The sequence below is a fragment of the Lepidochelys kempii genome, chromosome 5 (genome assembly GCF_965140285.1).
Source record: "Lepidochelys kempii isolate rLepKem1 chromosome 5, rLepKem1.hap1, whole genome shotgun sequence".
In the NCBI taxonomy this organism is placed as follows: domain Eukaryota; kingdom Metazoa; phylum Chordata; order Testudines; family Cheloniidae; genus Lepidochelys; species Lepidochelys kempii.
Genome location: NC_136384.1, coordinates 84,668,261 through 84,691,074, shown reverse-complemented (window position 1 = coordinate 84,691,074; position 22,814 = coordinate 84,668,261). Strand labels below are relative to the sequence as shown.

Below are 22,814 nucleotides of genomic sequence, written 5' to 3'. Positions count from 1 at the left end.
AACTAGGCATGTAAGTCCTAGGCCCAAACCTAATTAGTTTTTAAATTTTTATGAGTGCCAACTTATTTAGACTGGTACTGCCATCCTCCTTCAACTTCTACCAAATATTCATTTTAGGATGCATTTTTATGTCTGCAATACTGTCATGTGAGTTAGCCATTATTAGCTTTAAAGCCTTACAAACAGCTGTACAGGGGTCGGGTCAAAAGTTAAGGAGTGACTGTTACAGGAAAAGTGTGATGAACAGTGCTCACCCTACACAAAAACACTAAACGTTTTAGAAGAATGTTTCCCAAACTTGGGACGCCGCTTGCTCAGGGAAAGACCCTGGCGGGCTGGGCCAGTTTGTTTACCTGCCGCGTCCACAGGTTCAGCCGATCGCAGCTCCCACTTCACTGCGGCAGGCCAATGGGGGCTGCAGGAAGCGGTGCGGGCCAAGGGACACACCGGCCGCCGCTTCCCGCAGCCCCCATTGGCCTGGAGCGGCAAACTGCAGCCAGTGGGAGCCGTGATTGGCCAAACCTGTGGACACGGCAGGTAAACAAACTGGCTCGGCCCACCAGGGGCTTTCCCTGAACAAGCAGCATGCCAAGTTTGGGAAACACTGCTTTAGAAGATATGTTCATTTGTTGCAAGATAACTAGAAAGTTCCCAAAGGTTTTTGATCCCATATGGAAAGAGAACATTGTCAGATTAAGGAAAATAACCAATTCAAATATGCAATTTTTAAAATCTTGGAACTTTGATATTTCAGTCCTAAAATTTATCTCACACCACACAGCACCCATTCCTGAAACAGGAATATGTACATGTTGGCCAAGTTTGATGTTTTAAAACAAAGCTGCTTTTTTAGTTGTGTGAAAGCAAATGGTCCTTTTAAAAAGAAAGCTTTGGGGAAAATACAGCTATAATAATAAGATAATTCAAAATAATGTCCAAATTAATTATTTGAAAAGTTCTAAACCTTCAACCTCAAAAGTAAGTTCTGAGACTGTTTTACGTGACTGAAAAGAGGAGTCAAAGTGCCATCTCAACTGTAAGTGTGTAATCGTTAGTCCAACACAATACTATTTCAAAAATTTAAATGTGTGCTCTTTGTACCTGTTTATTTCTTAGAGAAAGCCATTTAGGGCTAATCAGTCGCATTAGGCTAATCAACTCATATAACATACTTGCTGAACAACATATTTGCTTTTGTTTTCAATTAATTTATATAGACACGACTGCATTTGTGGAAATCAAAATCTATTGTTGTTGTTGTTTTTCAAAATACTGTTTTGCGTTCAATTCAGCTTATGTAGTTTTTTTAAAAAATAACCAAATAACCATCTTATGTTAACTCTAAAACCAAGGTGGACTTCAAATGGATAGCTGTATTAACCTTAATACATTATAGGTGGAGTATTATTTGCTTCACATTAGTAAATCCTGTTTATTTAGGGAGTAAGAATTTCACAGTAGTAGTGGAAGAAGTTTACTGTGTGAATGACTGGGAGAAAAGCCTAACTGTCTTTGATTTATAACTGTAGTCAAATTTGCCTTTTGTATTTCTGCAAAGTATGGTGTATTTTCCAACTTTGGAAATTCTATACAATATGAAGGACTAAATTTTGCTCTACACACATGGAACCTCACTAAAATTAGTGGGATTGCAAGAGTGTAACTGGAAGCAGAAATTATCCCAGTGATGCTAGTCAACATGTAACAGTTGTGTTTTTCTCCTTTATGTTGGGATATAATGATTTCTAAAGGAGAGATTTGAAGGGGGAGGGAGTGATATTGTTTAAGGAAGATCTGTTGGAGATTTTACATGCTACTTTTGCATACTTTTTGATACAGTGTAATAATTTAAAAGTATACTTAAAGACAGAGTAGAGAAAATAACAGGAGTGTTTTGGAAGATTGTTCTTGTAAAAATACACCTGTTTATAAATTACCGTTAGATATTTTCCTGACACATTAACTGTTCCTCTTTGACATTATGGTTTCTAGACTTGGTCAACAGGTGGAATTATCTCAAGACTCAAATCGTACACCTTTCCAAAGCCTGGCAGCAAAAAGGTGCATAATACAGTCTTAGTACGTTTTTGAATGAGTGAAAAGATTTACCCACACTTGGCTAACCTCACTTCTTTTTCAGCTTGCTGATACTAAGCATGTGTCTGGCTACTAACAATTTGGTCGTGTAGATTTGATAATCTTTTTGCTTCTAATCCTTGTTTTATCTAATCACAAATCATATGCACAGATGTGGTCTTGGTTAATGGAATTAAACCAGTGCCTGATCCTTAGCAATGGTAGAAGATTTGTTTTGTATTTTTAGATAACTTATTCCTCACATCCAGAAATGTTAGCACTGTTTTCAGTATGCCTGAGATACAATATAAGGGACATACTTTTAAAAATAATAAATTATACCAGTACAAAATTATATTTCTAATGTAAACAATTACTAGCCATCAGAAAATTGGCTTGTTTTATGTATTAGTGAGTACATTTAGGGTCAAATATTCAAACAACAACTAAAATGCTTCTGCAGAACTTATGGGCACAGATCTTGTCGTTATGTCTTGGGGTTGATCATGCGTTGTGCAAGTGCAGTGTTGCAAGAATAAGCACAATTAAGTAGGTAGTGGGTGCCAGAGAACTCAATCCTGCATTAAAGAGAATACTCCTACATGGCCAATAAATTATCGCTGCACAGTGATAGGTATAGAGGCAAAATCTCAAGCACATACCTAACAGCTTCATTGCATATTGAGAATAACACTTATGTCCTTTCTTCACCCATACCTCACCCTTTTTTTACCCTATGTTCTTGAAAGTAAAGAAGCAGACACAAAAGATGCTTGAGATTTACTCCTGGTTAGTGTGGAGCACTATGCTTAGTGCTTACCTTATTTGTCATGCTGGAGCACGAACAACCTTTGCTGTCTGCTGGGCACCATGTGAGGACTTGCAGAAGAAGGCCTTGTTGTAAGTGCTCCATTTGCATGCACATGTGCTTGTTTGTGGGCACAATACTTATGGACACAGATTTTAAAGCCCATCTGAAAATTTGCCCATGATTTTGAATGTGAGGAGTGTAGGTGTTTTTGTTTGATTACATTGTTGTTGGTTAATAAGTTCCTTGGAGTCTGAATTCTTTCTAGGCATAGATGGGGGAAAAAGCCATCTTGGTTACTGGTGCTATCTAATCAATGCCATTTATCCTCAGTACTTACCACCCAACTCCCATCCACCTTCCCAGTAGGCTCACATGCACACTGGATCACAGGCGACATGGAATGGAACTCTGTGGCGAGCACCATCAGGAACAAAAAGTAGTTTCTATAAGCACTCAGCAACAAAATACTATAGACAACCAACAGCACCCTTATCTGTTCCTTCTTCAGCAAGTCGATACACCTTCTAATCAGTGGTATTGCAGGTGACTTGCACTACCATCATTGACTCCTGACCGTCATTCAGTTTTAGGTGACTATCAACCATCCTAACCGATGCATTAATAGTGTTTCATAAGACAAAGTATTGTTGTATTATCTTATGTTTCATAGCAAAGTCTGTGTCCAAGAATTTAAGAAGGAGATTTTCAAAGGCAGAAATGGGAGTTAGATGCGCCTAACTCCTGTTGGCTTTCAGTGGAAGTTGGGCATATAACTCTCATTTCTGCCTTTGAAAATTTCTCCTTGAAAAATTTCCTTCAACATGCAGTCCCTTAAGAGGCTAGCGACATTCTTGTTTTGCCACATTTATTCTTTCAGAACTAAACTTCTAGCACGAATGGCTAATACACAACTGTTCAGGATTTCTTCTCACTCCTTCAGAAACAAATGTGCGTGTGGTTATCAGGCGGGATCTCGCCGGTTACAGATTGACAGCCCAGAATCAAACTACCTTGTGAGATTTGGGCTGAAAATGTGGACTGTTTCAGGGAAACTACAACTCTGTTTCCTGTGGCAATATAATGCACATTAAAAGCTTTGGGGGATCATATAAATTACAGATAGAGAAAACCTCTCCTCTAAACTACCTGCCTTTCAGTGCTATTACATATTTACTAGTGTTTTCTCTACCCTACTGTTAAAAGTTCTAAGTGATCGTGCTTCCACTATTTCCCTTGGAGGACTGTTCCCTCAGTGGGATACATCTATTGTGAGAAAGCTTTTCCTTATGGCTAAATTTTCCCTTTCTCAGTTTCATGCCATAACTCCCAGTGATCCCAGTAAGAACCCAGCATTTGATGGAAGATTATGGAATCCTAGTGGTATGACCATACATTGATCTAAGGCTCCAGAAGCTGCCACACAACAGCTACAACCATATTAATTACTGTAGTCCAGTCTCTTTCATGCACTTTGTGACAGTGGAAGGTAAAAATTGTGGGAAAAATGAGGTAGAGTGAAATAATAAGACTTCTGTTGCTTTCAAAGGGTGCAGGACATGGGCCCCAAATGCGCAAAGTGAATGGATCTCAAGTTAGTGCTAGGAAAGGCAGCCTTGTCTTCTGACACATGGATTTCAGAATCACATTTTGAAAGTCTGTTGTGCAACAAAATAATGTCTGGTGGCTGCAGTATAATAGCACCCTAACAAATAATAGCACCCTAACAAATAAAATAGGTGCTTTTGTGTGGCTGTTGTGAAGACAACTGCAGTCCTGGAGAGCAGTTTCTGTTATTATGCACATATTTGTAAGGGAAGCCGGATATTTTTAGGAAATGGGAGGTAGCTTCTGAACCTTGATTTGATAGCCATTCAACAGTACATGTCTATGAGTACTCAACAATAATGCAGGTTTTATGATAATGCAAAATTACAAACCATGCTCAAAAATTAACGTACTGAGCTGGACGTCAAAGTTTATTTAGACTTGATTAATTAGGAAGATTATTATTTCTCCTTAATTACAGCCAGTAGTTTCTAGAATGTGCATTTTAAAAAGTTTAAAAATAGATCATGTTTGATTTTATATCTTAATGTCAAATCAAAATGTTTCCTGGCAGCTCCTTCAGTGACTCAAAATAGACAGTTCACACATTCCTTTAAACAAAGGAAGTTCAAGTCACCTGGCAAAAAAGAAAATTTAAATCAACTAGTGCCATCTAGTGGGGGCTAAAATGTCTTAGCCAGTGTCTGGTCTTTGCTTAGCTAGTAAGGTCTGAGTGCTAACTTATTGGATTTTGGTTATGAATATTAGTAAATGAAAGAGGTAGAATACTTCCATATATAAATTTGGATCAGGTACAAATCAAAATATCTTACTATTTATCAAAATGCAAAACTAATTACTTTTTGGTCTTTCATAACTTTAAATCTTTATGATTCAGGCTCCAGGTTTGTATTACTATCAAGCATGTATTTGGCTCATAGTTTCAATCAGCAAGTTCCAGTCCACTAGAAATTCTGAGCTTGTCATTTTTAAGCCCTTTTCCCATTTATGTCCTCATTTCTCCTGAGCTTCTGTTTGAGGGGAAAAAATTGTGCACTCCAGCCATATTCACTCCCCTACAACAAAGTTTGCAGTGCGGGTGGCATAACTGGCTCTACATCTGCTGGAGATTCCCCCATGCTGGAGAGGTAGGGTGAGTTTCTGGCCCCTTTGTGAAATGAGACAACCATAAAGGGGACTGAGTAGGGCACAGAATCTGGCCCATAATCTTTGATTGCCTAAAAGTATTAAAGTCATCTCTATCTACCTTTGTTTTCCTCAAAATAGTGGAACTGGAGCCATTTCTACAATATGTGCATTGACAATAGATATATTTTTGTGCTCAGAATTTCTGTATGGCCTGGGTTTGGAGAGACTTAATCAGGGCATAAAAAAATTAAAGAAAAATATTGAGGACTTCTAGTGTTACACTGAAATAGGATTTGAAAACTGCATGCAAATTAAAATGACCACAGGATAAGATTTGTGCATGAACCATTAAAGTTAATTATCTCACAACCAATGCTCTGAATTATTTGCAGTACCTTGTTCTGCTTTAGCAGCATATGTTTTATTTGGCCTGCATATTTACTCAAGCAATAACCTGAAGAATGAGATAAGCTTGGTTTGACCCCTTTCTTATGCTCTAATTCTCCACCTACATCTTTCTAGCATACATTATGCCATAATCCCCTGAAATAAACTGCTTTCAAGGGCACCATTTCTTAAGCAAACTGAAAAATTCTATTTGTGTGCTGCAGTTCCATCCATCCATTCCTCATGATGATTCAGCATCTTTTAATCCTTATGTGCTGCAGAGGACGAGAGCTCTAATGGGAGCTGAACAAGGTAGGCAGAGATATGTTATGTCAGTACCAAAACCTTTACCTCTCCCTGCCAATAGTAATCACTACCAAGCCCAGACATACAGAGGAGGATCCTTCTCTCCCTTTCCCATGGCTCCTTGACACAGAGTCTAAGGTTGTATGGAACCCCACTACATTCTCGGCTCTCTTCCTGTGAGCAGCAACGCATGGACACAGCATCCTGGTCAGAGGAGTTGGTACAATATGAATAACAGCATGGGGGTGATTTATGGATAGCCTGTTTTTCCCCTTTGGGCAGTAATAGCACAGGGCTCAGTGCTGGCATAATGCCCTTTACGTATGGATAAGAGCTCAGACAGATAATTCAGTGTTTGTTCAGTAACAGCAATGCTGTCAACTTTTAAAATATGTGACCGTTTCAACAAAGGAAGACATTTCAAACCATTTAAAAATGATTACTACTTGTGGGCTAGAGTCTACCACATGCATCTTCGGGCATGTTAGATGGATGAAGAGGGGCTCTGCAATATCTGGAACCTGCAGGGAAGGTGCAGGTACACATGGTACCTGGTACACATGCCTGCTGTACCACCCTTGAAGAAGGGTGCAGAATATTCCCACCACCACTAAACACACACACACACAAAATTTTGAGACCTCAGGTTGTAGAGGTACAAGTGGTCACCTAATTTGGTTTCCAGAACCTTCATCACCCGTCATGATGTAAGAGAAGGAAAGAACCCAACTTGGACTTTTGGATGCCAGGTTGATCAGGGCAGGCGGTTAGTAAAACATCATGTTCCTTTTAAACAGAGAAAATTAGATCTGGAAATCATTCTGACAGTAAACACAGAAGTTCATGATGCCAGTTTTACCAGAGTCACTTTTCAGAAAAGCACTGTGTTTTTAAGTTGATGACTGTGGATATTTATGCGGAATGGAAAGGGTAAGGGCATACAAATAAGATGTCACCATATAAATGAACTTTTTCCCAAGATTAAACAATGGATCAGACTATAAGCACAGGCTAACATTTACAATGACACACAGTAGAGTACATCCACAAACATTGTCTCGGAAAGACTTCACTTATTTATAACAGTCTATTTATTTTCCATGTATTCAAGGCTGCAAAAAAAATGGCACATCAGTGTACCAGCAAGGACAATGCAGGTAGTGATGACAAATGCTACACTTTCCACTGCTGGTGGTAGTAGAAAGGAAAATAAGTTGATAAAAAGATGAGGTAGCTCACCATTCTTACCCCAATGCCCCCCAATGTGAGTAATGCCACATGTGTATGAAGCTATCAGTAGCTAAGCTTTTTTTAAGCAAATACTCATACAGCTAAACCAGAGGTATGAGTGACAATTCTGATCACCTACGTTGTGAATACAGTAGGTGTGAAGGCAGGAACTACCATAAGTAACTGACATACTTCCTGTAATTTGATAACTTGTTCATTGGTTGAAATGCAGGAGATCAGAGGGATGCCTTGCCCATGGACACAGAAGTCTATGAAAGTCCATATGCAGATCCAGAGGAGATAAAACCAAAAAATGTCTCCCTAGACAGAAAACTGCTGTCTCTGGAGGAAGGAGAACTTGGCTCTGGTAACTTTGGTACTGTAAAGAAAGGGCTCTATATGATGAAAAAGTAAGTTTTTACTACCATTTCATTTAGTGTCACAAAATGTTTTACATACAGTAACTGAGGGTGAAATTCACACACATTTCTCCCTCTGTGTCCAAATATATAAGCTTCATGTACTCCCCAGCCATTATTTTAGCCCATATGGTGTAAATGTGCCCAGTACATCGATATAGTGAAATCTGGTCTGTCCTATGAAATCTGGCTGGGGGGGAGGGTAGGGGGTGTGGTCACAGTGTTGCCACCCTTACTTCTGTGCTGCCTTCAGAGCTGGGCAGCTGGGGAGGGGCAGCTGCTGGCCAGGCGCCCAACTCTGAAGGCAGCACCAGTGTCAGAAGCAGCACAGACATGAGGGTGGCATGGTATGAGGTGGGGTCATCGCTTTTTGCAGGGGGCCAGGGCCGGCCTTATGGGTGGGTGATGGCCCAGGCTGCCATGGTCAGGTGAGTGACGTGGTCATTACACACACACACACACACGCAGCCACTGCAAGGCCCCTTTAACCCCCTTGTGCTGGGTTTAGAGCCAGGGAGGGGCAGGGCTGGGCTGGGGGCATCCCGTCTGGGAGCTCCCACCTTTTGCCGGACTCCAGCTGCTAGTCCTAGCTGCGCTGAGCAGGGACAGTGCTTCCTCTTCCCCTGCACAGGCTGCTCCTGGGGCCGGGTCAGACCCAACTCCAGGAAACTCTGCAGCTGCTGGCTGGGAGCCCAGCTCTGAAGGCAGAGCTGCCACCGGCAGCAGCAGCGCAGAAACGAGGGTGGCAAAAGCGCATCCCCCCACAGTAGCCTTGTGACTGCCCCCCACAACCCTCTTTTGGGTCAGGACCAGTGTTCCCTCTAATTTTTCCCACCCGTGTGTGGAATGCATTTTGTTATGTGCACCAAGATGGAGGTAATGTGACACATGCCCTTCATATTGGTGCACATAACAAAATTCATGTGGTGTGGGCGGGGCCAAGGGGTTCAGAGTGTGGGAGGGGGCTGGGGCAGAGGGTTGGGGTGCAGGGGTGTGAGGACTTCAGCTGGGGGTGCGGACTCTGGGGTAGGGCTGGGCATGAAGGGTTTGGGGTGCAGGAGGGTGCTCCAGGGCTATGGCGGGGAGAGAGGACTCCCCCCAGCTCTCTCTCCCTGCAGCAGCTCCGGGGCTGGGGCTTGCAGGATAGGTGTCTCTCCCCTGGCAGGCCAGGTCGGGGCTGCGTTCAGGCCAGGGGAAGGGTGCTGCAGCAGGTCCAGGCTGGGGCTGAGTTTGGCCTGGGAGAGGGGCACCACGGCAGATTGGGGGCCGGGCTAGGTTGGGGCCAGGGGAGAGGCGCCCCTCCCCTGGCCACAGCAGGTCCCCGCGTGGGTTCCCTGAGTGCCTGTGTGGTGCTAAGAAGACTGCTGTGCAACCGCACAGATTACAGGGAACTTAGGTCGGGACCCCAGTTGTTACAACACTGTGACATTTCAGATTTAAACATCTGGAACTGGTGAAATTTACGATTTTAAAAATCCTATGATTGTGAAATTGACCAAAATGGACTGTGAATTTGTTGGGCCCAAATTATGACCATTCACCACTGTTCTCCAGACAATGACTTTCCCATTCAGTTGCACATTCTCTAAGTTACAGCAGCCTTCCCTGGCTGCCCTATCTGCCAGTGTGCTGACTAGAGTCTCTGGAGTGCTACATACTCCTGGTTTGCCCCCAACACACCAGTCCCACCCACCCAGAACACCATATCAACCTGCCCCTTTACCAGGGCTTATGAAGTGGTCCTTAGAAGGCAACCTTATAGCTATTTTCCATGTGCCTGCACTAGGGAAATCCTCCCCCAGCCAGACACAGGGCTTTCAGGGCCCCTTCATACTGCTTCAGGCCTTTTATCCAATGTAAAGGGGCCAGAGTGGGGATGAGGATCTTGCGGTTGTTTACAAGACCCTTCTCTTGGATGCGTGTGCATTGTTTCTATGATTCCTTCAATTCTATCTTTCATTCAGCTGTCTTCACCCATTGTAAGAGATACTCTTGTTACACTTTTTTGCCTTTCAGTGCCAAAAAGAATTCTAACATGCCAATTGTATCACCACTTCTAATCTCTGCTATAAACCTAGAAGTGTCAATGTCGGTGTACGGTAACACTTGAGAAATTTGTGTGTATTGCAAGTCAGAATTTTTGTTACAGGTAATCCCACAACTGGACTTTCTTTTATAGGGGTGCCAAGCCAGTAGCTGTAAAAATTCTTAAGAATGAGAATAATGATCCAGCCGTAAAGGATGAATTACTGAGAGAAGCTAATGTAATGCAGCAACTGGATAACCCATACATTGTCCGAATGATAGGCATATGTGAAGCTGAGTCCTGGATGTTAGTAATGGAGATGGCAGAACTTGGACCGTTGAACAAATTTTTGCAGAAAAACCGGTATGCTGGCTTTGAGTATGTTTTATATTGTTTTATCAAAAAAGGAAATGAGATTGGTATGTTCTTTTAAAAAAAAAAATTGAATACCAATGAAAATGGGCTCTTTTCTTAAATCTACAGTGTGGAAAGCTACTGTAAGACTCCTATGTATCAAACATTTTCTGATGAAACTGCCACATTTTTGAATAAATGAAACATTTCCAAATGCCCCACTGTCAATTGCCTGTTGATCTGAGAATACAACTCTTATTTTTGTTCAGGAACCACTTCTGTCATCAGTTCTAATTAAAGTTTATTAAAACATAAATGAACACGATGACCCATATGATGCAAGGAAGGTCATTTAATGAATTTGTACAGTAACTCCATTAAAAGTCATGAAAATGAACTACTGACCTCTTACAGACCCAATTATGACTTTCAGACATGTCAAGGAAAAGAATATAACAGAGCTGGTGCATCAGGTTTCCATGGGGATGAAATACTTGGAGGAAAACAATTTTGTACACAGGGATTTGGCTGCAAGAAATGTGTTGCTAGTTACCCAACATTATGCCAAAATTAGTGACTTTGGACTTTCCAAAGCTCTTGCTTCTGATGAGAATTATTACAAGGTAAGATTAGTACAAGGTATATGACTTTGATAGTGATGTGATTTTGTTTTTTATGGAATGATTTTCAGTGGAAGTAGTTATTCTAAAAGTTGAAATACAGAACACATTTTATTATTTTGTTGCCTGTTAGTAGGTAATTAAAACAAAGGAATGGCCTTACTGAACTGTATAGAGCTGGTTGGGAAAAAAAATTCAATGGAAATTTTTTTTACTATTTTCCACACACAAAAAAAGGGGGCTCGGGGAATTTTCAGCCAAAAAGATTGGTTTTGGCCTAAAGGCAAAGACTTTTCAGATATTGTTTTTTGATTACAAGTCAAAGTTTTCTACAGAAAGCAGACACTTTCCTTGAAAATTTTTGTTCAGTCAAAAGCCCAATTTACTGTTGAAAAACATTTTCAATTAAAAACATTTGCCCAGCCCTAGAAATGGATTCTACTACAGAATAGTGTCAATCCATTTGCATATATTTTGCATCCAAACTCTTTCAACATCATCAACCAAAACTAAACCTAACACTGTTGTTATTGAAATATGATGATTCATTTTGGGAGGAGGTTGAATGAAAACAGTTTGGTTAAATGATGGCTAAATAAATCCTTGTATAGAGGGACTGTTCAGTTCAGTTTTAAGTGAATTATGCTGCCTGCATCCAAAGGAAAGGAAATGACTGCCAAGTTTCATAAAAATATAACAGTCCTTGAGAGTCAAGAGAGACCTTTGGGCCCATCATATCTTCTTTTAATTCCCTTATCTTATATTCTGATTTTGCTCCCCCTGTTCCCAACACAAGAAGGTTTTGTCCTTTTTAAGCTGGAGCTGGTCTGTTGTATTTCCTGAAGAGCAGAATATCTAGGGCTAAAATGAGATCCAAGTCCTCTGTGGAAGCATTTTTGGATGAACTTATGATACCAGCCTCTCCTCATGTTTTTCACTGCTCTGTCTTTCTTGTCAAAACATCTCCAAGGCTAGGTGAATAGCCAGATATGCATGTGAGGCTTTGCAATTCAAATCATTCCTTGCCCCTGTCCTCTCCTCCTCTTCGTCCTACTCAATCGATTTATCATCATAGGTAAGTTAGGGCCAACCTGCATGAATGCTACATGAGCGGTAGCATTGAGGGCAATGCTACATGAGCGGTAGCATTAAGAAAAGTGTGAGGATGCTCATTACAATTGGTGTTGGGGAGCCACAAACAGTAGAAATATGTTTTTAATTACAAGTAAAATGTTTGGGATCAGGATGAGCTCTTTAAAAGCACAGTTTGTTTCAAGTGAAGAGGGGACCTTAACTGAGGGCATGTCTACACTACCCCACTACATCAGCATAATTACTCCACTTCTGCAAGAGGCCACCATGGCAAGGTGTGGATAGCACTTTAAGCCGATGTAACTTATATCGCTCAGGGGGGTGTTGTTTTCACACCCCTGTGTGACATAAGTTACATCAACTTATGCAGTAGTGTAGACCAGCCCTGAGAGTCGATGACAAAGGTGCATTCCTCTTTCCCACTGAAAAGCAGAGTGGAGTTTCACAGTGACATTGCCTTGTGATAACTTGGTATTGCCACAGAATAGTGTTAAGAAATAACTTAATTAGATTGCAACTCAGTATCATAATGCAATGCTGTCAGTCCCTATGCTGTTTGAGGCAAAAGGGAATCTCTGCTTGAGACCGAGTTCTGCCTTGAAGCAAGTATGAGCCTCAGGTTAATTGGGTATGTCTCAGGTTGTGCAACTGAGACTTGATATGAAAACCTTTATTTTTAAAAAAGTGTCAAAACGATTGAGTATTAAATTAAACAATAGCATGCAGCAGATGCCATTAAAAACATGACCAAAAATAATTTGCAGATAAATTTACCTTTACTGTGGTATTCCTGGTATTCCTATGCTAGAACATAGAGTGTGGAATACTGTGAATAGCACAGTAATAACTCCTCTGTGTGTGTGTGCATGAGTAAGCAAATTGAAGGCATTGCTTTACATTTCTTCAGTTAACATGGCATATTTGAATTTTGATAACTGTAATTGTTTCCACTGCCTGCTTTTTCTTTTGTGACTCATTTTTAGGCACAAAGCCATGGGAAATGGCCAGTCAAGTGGTATGCTCCAGAATGCATGAACTTCTACAAATTTTCTAGCAAGAGTGATGTTTGGAGCTTTGGGGTTCTAATGTGGGAAGCTTTTTCCTTTGGGCAAAAGCCATATAAGGTGAGTATTTTTTTTCAGTTATGTTTTTGTCGAAGTTAGTGAAAAGTAATAACCTCACACATGTATATGTGCACATGCGTGCACGCACACATATCTGATAGATCTATTCTGCTGCAACAAGTGATTCTCCCATGCCAGGGCAATCCCCAGCTACCCATTTGTGGAAGCTTGATGAAGCACATGGGCTATAGTGTGGCTCCAAAGTTTGCTGTGTCTATACCTTTCATATTCTAAGTGACAGCACGGATGATGTACTCTAGCTGCAACTGAGGCTTTATCATTCTGTTTTAGGGAATGAAAGGAAGTGAGGTTGCCCAGATGATTGAAAGAGGAGAGCGAATGGAATCTCCTGAGGCTTGTCCAAGTGAGGTCTATGACTTGATGAAACTGTGTTGGACATACAAGTAAGTGTAATGTGACATTTTACCTCCTGTTGATATTTCTTAGGCAGCTTAGCTTATATGTAGAAAGAAAACAAGAGACATTTGAAAACATATACTTTCAGCTGATGTTTTAATTAGAAACAATGAGCTATAATCTTCAGGCAGTCCATCATGCTTTCAAATAAGCACAAGTTGCTGTGGAACTATATGCCCTTACTATCTACCTATCAAACAAAAAATGTATCTGATTTCAAATGTGATATTTTCCACACTGCTTAAACAAGAATAAGGCATAAAAATGTTCTGGCCAAAAAATAGGGTTTCATCAAAATCAAAATTGTTCACAGGCAAATGTCACTTTTGATGATATTTTTAACAGAGTTTTTGTTCCATTTCAGTTTTTGAAAACAAGAAAATTTCCAATTATCAGATATTTTCCCACTCCCTTCCCCCTTGAATGCAATAGAATCACTGAAGTCTAGATTTTTTTCTACATTATATTCTCTCTCTCTCTTTCTTCCTCCCCCTCACCCCCCCATCTTTTCAAAACATCCACAACTTTGGAAAAGTTATTAAGAGGAAAAAGTGGGGGGGAACTAACTTTTTTAAGACTGAAGTTTTGAAAAGTTACAGAATGGCTAAGTTAATTTCATTTTTCCACTCTATAGTTTTTCCAAAGTTGAAGAAATTTTGAAAATGTAAAGCACAAAAACCCACCCTAACCTGGACATTCCTTTTATTGCACTGTGTGATAAATATTCAAAAATTTGACATGTGAAATATTTTTACTTTGAAAAAACGTTTTTTAAAAAGTTCTTTATTTAGAACTCTGTAAAATAGAAACAACTTGCAAAATATTTCAAAATTCTGATTTTTCCTCCCTATATTTTGTCTACCTCCTATAAAATAAATATCAGACTGTATGGGGACTACAATGGCTATGCAGTCTTTTGGTGTCTTCACATTTAAACTCAAATTATTTAAATTTATGCTTTTTACACTTCAAAATCAGCCATGGTGAGAAGACGGGTTCTTAAACTACTACAAATTCAGTGTTCCTGCAAAACAAGACAAAAATCATATTGTATGCATCACAGGTACATTTCAAAAAGAAACAGTCTTCTACATATGAAAGCAGTGGGCCAAACTCTGCTTTCAGTTACATTGGCATAAATTGGGAGAAGTTCCTTTCAATTTACATCAGTAAATAACTGAAAGCGGAATTTGGTGGATGGTATGTCATGGCAGGAATACAGTCCTTGTGAGCACAGTGCTTCTAGAAATAACAACAAACATAATGAGCTTCACAGAAATATAATTTCTTTCTTATAATCAGCCTGACTTTCTTCCCTGATTAATTCAATGAATGCAATAAACAATTGTTGATCACATCAGAATCACTTCTGTCAGGATTAATTGCAAAGTCTTAAACACTTAATTATGACATCATTGAATAAATATATTATGAGAAAACTAATTATTATATCCGTGAAATAAATGTACCAGGGCAAATGCTAAGGACAGTGCACCTGTGCTTGAAAAGGAATTCTATACCCATATAAAGTAAATGGATCCATGTATAATGTAAATTTCATAAGGACTTGTTCTCAATTTAATCAGTTGCCTGAATTAATAGCGGGTAAAAGAAACTCATTCTAGCCATGTATCCAGGACCACGTTCAGAGATGAGCAGAAGCAACTCCAGGGCTGTGGTCATAGCTCTCATTATGAGTCAGATTTTGCACTGTATGGACTATCTTCCACACCTTACATCTGAAATAAATGAGGTAGAAGGTAAAGGGGAGCAGTTTTATCCTTTCGTGCACTGGTGTATCACTGACTCTGGCTACATATAGTAATAGGTAATATATTGCATTGTCTAGATGAATAATGGGTTAGTTGATCTGGATGTACTTTAGTGTGACAATCACCGTTTGGTGTTCTCTCTGGTGGTAATTCTAATAATATCTTCACCATTTACATGAACCTTCAGCAAAGTCTGGGGGTATAAGGAGATGGAACAGTGGTCCAAAAGTCATTCCTTTCACAGCTTTCCAATTACTATACCGTCATATCTCTCTTCCTCTTACAGGATTGATGACCGACCAGGATTTTCTGCTGTTGAACTCAGACTACGTAACTACTATTATGACATTTCACATTAACAATGTGGATACTACGGACCTTATGCTCACTTTGGTCTGCTGAAAGCTCCCTTCTGAAAATGAAATCCAAAAGTTTTAGCTTTAGAAAACATCATGACTTCAGTGTCGACAACATAAAGAGCTTCAGCAGTACCAAAGTTCAAAACAAAGCCCTTTGTAATAGATGCCTTTACTTGCTTTCAGTGCAATTTCCGGCCCTGAAATATCTTTTCAAAAGCAGACATTGCTACACTGTGTGCAGCAAAGACAGCATAATAGATCTTTAGAATTCTACTAAATTAAGTTTGTTTTATTTTACATACAGCCTTCTTGTCTTTGGAGGGAGGGATGTATATTGCAAATTCCATTTTCTCTCTTTCATCTCTCTTCCTCTCATGCATATATTTGAATACAGAACCAGCATAAAAGCCTTGCCACTAATTTTCTCACTACTGTTATTTACGCTAAAAATTGCTCAGAAGTCCCCAAGCTTTGATAAAGTTTTTTCTCCCAGGGAGAGGAAGGTATTGATCTTTGACTGTTTAATTCTTAGTTTATATCCTAATGTACTCTACCTGGACCACTGAAATCCTCTCAAGTAAAAAGCCCTACACTCCCCTGCAGTAATGCAAGGAGAGAGGAAACAGAATTTGTGAATCCCTACAGTGTGGCAAGGAAGCATCCATTCCCCTCTGAATTCTCCTCTTCCCCCGACCTGCCCCCATTTCTATTCAGGACTCTCCAGCTTGTCTAGGGGAATAGTCATATATACAAGAGGAGTCCTTGGGGCATGCTTCCTTCTAGTAGAGGGAGTAACAATGCCTCAGTTAATGTTGCTCAGTATTAAACTTATTGTCTGTGCCTGCATTAGCTGAGAGAGCATTGGTTGGCCAGTGGAAGCATCTCCTTTTCTGTCTTACCTTTGTCCTCTTCCTCCGATGTCTTTTATGGATTATGTCTTTTAACAGATTTCCTGATGTTGTATGCCAAACAGCTACCACCTCCTCTTTCAAATTCCTTCTCTTCCACAACGCGCTTCCACAGATTCCAAGGCCAGAAGGGACCATTGTGAGCATCTAGTCAGAGCTCCAACACAGGCCATACAACTTCCCCAAAATTCCTAGGGCATACCTTTTACAGAGATCCAGTCTTGATTTAAAAATTGTCCGTGATTAGCGGGTCCACCATGACCATTGGTAAAGTGTTCGAATGGCTAATTACTCCCGCTGTCAAAAAGTGACACCTTATTTCCAGTCTGAATTTGTCTATCTTTAACTTCCAGCCATTAGATTGTGTTACACCTTCCTCTGCTGGATTGACAAGCACATTATTAAATATTTGTTCCCTCTCTAGATACTTAATCGAGTCACCTCTTAACCTTCTCTTTGTTAAACTAAATAGATTGAGCTAGATGGCATGTTTTCTATCCTTGAATCATTCTCATGGTTCTTCTCTGAACCCCCTTCAATTTATCAATGTCTTCCTTGAAATGTGGGCACCAGCACTCTAATATTTTATAATAACGTCATTGCATAAAAAGGGAACTCTCAAGACATTTGAAGTGCAACCAGTTTTTCACTTCTCACTCTGCAGGAATCAGAGCATCCCCCAGCCCCAATCCCTTTATCCCAAGGGATCCATCTGCCTCAATTTCATTACCTTTGCCCTTCCCATAATGTTAGTGTTTGTGCTACCATTATAGCTTTCATCTTGCATTAGACTGTAAACCCTTCAGGAAGGAGTCTTTGTCTTTCTGTTTGTTTGCAATGCACCAAACTCTCTCTGGCAGTGTATAAAGATAACAAATCATTCAGTTCCCCTGATTGTTCCCTATTGCCACTTTTCTCCAGTCTCATTTTAAATATTCCAAGTTTATCCTGATATGTAGCCTAAATTTTCATTCCCTTTTTTAATTACAGCCCCATACTCCAATACTGTTTTTGAGCCCTGTATTCAATCCTAAATAATTATTGGTATTTACACCTTCCAAATATATGTAGACTATTCTTATAAGATAACTAGTTCCCAAAATTAATTTATTGGCATGCACATAAAAGGATGCACATTTTTTTACTACATGAAATACGGGTATGCAAAGAAGAATAATGTTTAAGGTTTGATATATTTATTTCTATGTATTTTCAGAACATATGTATTTTACCATGGCATTAACTGGTATTTTAAAAGTTAATTTAGATGGTATTTTTGTCCTTTGAAAAAGAAATTGATTACACAGGGCCAATGTTTCAAACATAGAAGAGGGTTATAGAAGTTTGGTTTCCATTGTGAAATATTTGTAGGTACTGTAGATCTAATGTAAGAGATCATTTGTTTCTTTTTACTAAATTAAAGATAAATGGCCTATGTTTTCAAAAGTGACTAGTGATTTTTCAATGCCTTAGTTTTGAGGTGTCCAATGGAGGACATTGTAAAGGTACCTGATATTTAAAGACACTCAAAACCATGAGTTGCTTTTGAAAATGAAGGCTATTTATCTTTATCCAAGTGGGACCAGTATATAAATTGGTTGGTTTGAAAAGCTAGATATCTCAGCATCTGTTTTTCTGCATGGCCATGTTGTCCGGAAGTGGCCTCTATTTGATTTTTGAGCACTCACTTTTGCACAGACAATTTAGAATCTCCATGTGCGATAATCCACCTGTGCATGAAATTGGATGTAAATCAAGCACAAGTGAGATTTGAGTATAAAATCCCATCACCAAGAAGGGCTACAATTCCACATGCTCTCGGACCCTCTGAGAGCATGGCCTAATGTGACAAAGTTGGGGAGGCCCAACCTCCTCCCATTTCTTTTTTAAAACATTTTTAAAAGTGAAGAAAGATCCTGATTAGTATTATTTTATTGTTTTTTAGCTTTGCTCTAAAAGCCTACAGCGTATGAATATAAAGTTTTGTGACCTAAATGAATATATTATTAAACTGAAATTAAAGGTATTCTTTTGTAAAAGGTTTGGTTGTAATAAGAATCCTTTTTAAAAATATATTTGACTGTGATATAGTTATGTTTTATTTACTGTCTTCTAACCATTACTGATACAAGGTAGTGAATATGTATTTGTCAAATTACTGTGATTGTTTATTTTGAGCCTGATTGTGATTCCCTTACTCAGGCCTGGTCTACACCTAAAATTTAGGTTGACCTAGCTGCATTGCTCAGGGCCAAAATTTTGCACCCTGAGAGACATAGTTAGGTCAACCTAACGCCCATTGTACATGCAGATAGGTTGCTGGAGGAATTCTTCCGTGCACTTAGTTACCACCTCTCTAAGAGATGTATTTATTACATTGATGGAAAAGTATAATCTCTTAAGATTATGATTTATGTAAAGCATTCAATATCATGTCAGTTGCCATCTGTTTTAATCATTTGCATCTTGGTACTTAGTTGTATTGTGGTCCCACTCACTCATCCCCACTCATTGCTTACTTAAAGAAACTGAAAAGAACCAGTGTGTAGATAAACCCTAAATATACCAAGAAATATACCAAGTGAAGATTTTTTTAAACTTGGAACCAAAAATAATACCCATAAATTTCATGAACTAAAATAATTACAGCTAGAACTGGTAACAGGTTCAGGCTAAACGCCTGAAACTGTCTGTTTTTATTTTTAAAAGGTCAATAATGATATTCCTCAATCCATTAGTCACTTAGAATTGTGCTGATCCAGCTGTAAGAAACACATCTTGCCAGCAGATGGCAGTGATTGAATAGATTTAATGCTGTTAATACTCTCTCATTCTCTAAACACCTTACCTCTTATTTTCTGTAACTACCTTTAATTTAATTTGCATTTTCACTTTGATTATATATTTAGAAAAAAATAAGTAATTAAATTAAATCCATCACTTCCCCTACCATTGAAGTGCAGCCAACTCTGGGATAAAACATGACAGCTATTGAAGAGCACACAGTAACACACTGCACAAGTTAGGGCAAGAAGAAAAGGATATTGTAACCAAATGAATGAGAGTGGAAATCTTAGGCTAACTGTATGTAATTTCCTGCAATAAATTTTGTCCAGGAAAATGCACCTCTCATTCTTGAAAAAAGTATCCTGGGGTATTTTAATGACCACAGTGAAGGAAAGCACCTCAAGGATTACAGCTAGCCTTCAGGGCTTGAGTACTGACTCAGAGGGATGCATGTCACCTATTAAATCAATACCTCCCTGCTTGGAGCATCCAGTTGTTCCATGGAAGTCTCCCATCCCATCCAAGCACTATCCAATGTTGCTTCGCTCATGAATTTTAACAATGCTGTGGCCTGTCAGTCTCGGGTAGCTTAGCTTGCCTCTAGAAACATAAATGAAAGCAACGGTATTAAATATCTATACTAAATTGATAGAATGTTATCTCAGGTTAGGGTAATAGTTATAGCAATCACCCACATTTCCCCTGTGCCTTAGCCCTACCTATTAGTTCAGGTGAAAAGCAGCTAGACACCTTAACATACACTGAAATATTCACTGAGCCTAGTCATTACCTTTTTGAATGGCTGAGAGATTGGCACATTCACCATTTCCCTTCAGTCACCTCAGCTTTTCCACAGAGCGCAATGCCTTGATGGATCATCACACTCATAGCTCTCATTTCAATGAACTCTTTTACAGCCAGCTGGTATAAATATACAGATACCAAAGACTGCCCATCATAATAAATGCTTTACATTGCCATACGAGTAACCAACTTCAGTGGCAACTTGTCCCTGCAAGAATGAGAATGGGTGCAAGACTCCCTCAGCCTGGCATCTCTGCACAAAGGCCAGCCACATTCACTCTCCTTGAATGTCCCTCAGGGCTAGAGGAACACCCTGGAGAGGATGCAGCACTAGCCTTCCAGTGCTTCTGCCCAGCGCCAGATGGTGGGGAAGGGACATGGAAGAGGTGTTGCAATGGCTGCCTTCCCCTTTTCAAAATAAAGGTTTAAAAGCACAGCAAGTAATTTAGCACACAGACAAAAACTACAATATTAGGAGTGCAGTTGCTTCTCTGAATGCACATTTACATGTCTGTTTTGAAGACATGACTGCACTACTGTGTGTGCACATAAATGGTTTTCTTTTCCATATTTGGAATAATGTGGTAGTTTGTGCAATATTCCTTCTCGACAACAGCAGTATCACTAAAACCATTACGCTCATGCTGAATGGAAAACCAGGTAAAAGGAAACTTTTGAATTGTGCCCACTGTGTATCTGAAAAGTTTGCCCCCCCCCCAAAAAAAACCCCAAAAGCTTGCCCTTCTATTTTGCCCTCTTTCATTTAGCAACCACTTTTTAAAAAATCAGGTAGGGGTTCTGCACACTGCAATACACAGCGACTGTACGACACTTGGCAATGTAATTGTAAAAATCCAGGCCAAACAAGATATTGTATATTTCATGGCTGCTCCTGTCTTTCAGAATGCTAGGACAGCCCCTTTCTTCTTTATATATTCAATTGTAGGCTCTATCCTTGCTGTGCTATTGCAGAACCCTGCCTGGCTCTGGTACTATTTTTAAATTCTTCAATAGACTCTGACTCTGTCCATCCACTCACAGAGAGTGAAAGGGTTTAGACACTAGGGATTGTGAGTCTGGCATTCTTGACCCATTCATAGTTTTTGCATATATTGAGCAAGTAGAATAAGTACTGATTCTTCTTAGTGATACAGTGCGGCACAATTTAGGTTAAAGGATGGATGAAGTATGGAGTAAGTCATGCCTCAGAAAGTCACCCTCAATTGTCTGATTGTATCCATTTTAATGCCAAACAGAACTTGCAGTACACACAAACACAAGTACAAAGTTCACAATTTGTTCCCAAAGCTCCCACAGCTGCTTCTGTGCAAGCTTTTTTTACAAAAAAAAAACAAAAACCCTCTTGAATTTGTTTACATAACTTTATACCAGGAAATTATTGTGCAATTCTTTTTTGTTGCATCCAAACTGTTCCCTTCAAAAATCTGACTATTGTATACCTGTATATTAAATTCCTAACTGTTCAATTTGTTCAGCAGATACTTTGTGACAGTATCTACTGTAAACAATGTATACAGGCTATAAAGTAATCCTGAAATCAAACCTCTGATTTATATTTCTGGAAATTTAATAGCTGATGTGAACTCCATCTGTTTTGTACTTGCTGTGTTCAGCAGAACTGCGGGGGGGGGGGGGGTAAATGTTTTCTGTAGGAGTCAAAATTTGTAGCTTTCTTCTGCTTTGAGACAAAAGAAGATGCCGTTTCTTATGATCAGCTTTTTTATTCACAAGTTTATTTCAGGGCCTTGAGGGCCATTGCCACTGTAAGCCAAGGCAAAAAGAGACCTTTCTGTGATGTGTGGAAGAAAGAGTTAAATCTTAGTTACCAACAACACTAGAATATGAAGATTATCCTCAGAATACTATTTTGGGGTTTTTTTCTGTAAGAGCAGAGTTTTTGCATGGTCATCCTTTAAGAAATCCAGAAGAGCTGGAACAGCTGGGGTTCTAGTGTTTCCCTTTTCCCTTGACATTAGTAGAATTTTGTCCAAATGGTTTTACCAGTCCAGCTGGTAGAAGGTCTGTGTGACGCTAGAAGAGTCTCTATCACTTGGGAAGAGTGACAGTTCACAGGCAAGGAGCAATTATGACAGAGGTTCCCTCTGTAGTTCCTGAAGGGATCTCCTCACAGATTGGCTCCACCATAATGGGGAAAGAGAGCACAAACTGAGAGGTTGTTTGTAAAGGCCCCCATACACAGAACACTCTGCTGGAGTGTCAGGAGGGCGTACTCACCCATAGTTCTCTGCTTGTATTCTGTGGGGAGTGGGGGGTTGAGGCCTCTCTCCTCTGGGATGGCTCGCAGCCCATTGGAAGAAAGGAAGCACTGGGCTGGAAAGGAAGGAGGCCCTAGCCTTCTCAAAGAGAATTGAGGGTATGCCCAATGGGGATGGCTTCTACCATTACCACCCAGAATGGGGCAATGGTGAGAGTGGGGCAATGGGTCTCTATGTGGGGGAATGCTATTACCCTTATTAGTCCCACAGCCTCTGAGTCACATTGACTCCTGAACACTAAGTACAATATTAGGGAAGCAGAGCTGTTTCTGGAAGCAAATAAGAGAGCCAACAAAGTAGCTATGAAATATTATACTTGTTGCAGTTGCCT

The 22,814-nt window shown here is 39.8% G+C and overlaps 1 protein-coding gene across 1 annotated transcript in view; it reads left to right on the top strand.

Annotated features, from left to right (window-relative positions):
- Nucleotides 1-18,613, top strand: part of SYK (spleen associated tyrosine kinase) — an 81,323-nt gene extending 62,710 nt beyond the window's left edge. The window contains exons 7-14 of the mRNA XM_073344903.2: nt 1,993-2,061; nt 6,193-6,280; nt 7,737-7,914; nt 10,103-10,312; nt 10,737-10,926; nt 12,999-13,139; nt 13,431-13,543; nt 15,615-18,613. Of these exons, the coding sequence (XP_073201004.1) occupies nt 1,993-2,061; nt 6,193-6,280; nt 7,737-7,914; nt 10,103-10,312; nt 10,737-10,926; nt 12,999-13,139; nt 13,431-13,543; nt 15,615-15,687 (1,062 nt within the window). The 3' untranslated portion in view covers nt 15,688-18,613. The remainder of the gene's footprint in view (nt 1-1,992; nt 2,062-6,192; nt 6,281-7,736; nt 7,915-10,102; nt 10,313-10,736; nt 10,927-12,998; nt 13,140-13,430; nt 13,544-15,614) is intronic.
- The last annotated feature ends 4,201 nt before the right edge of the window (nt 18,614-22,814 follow it).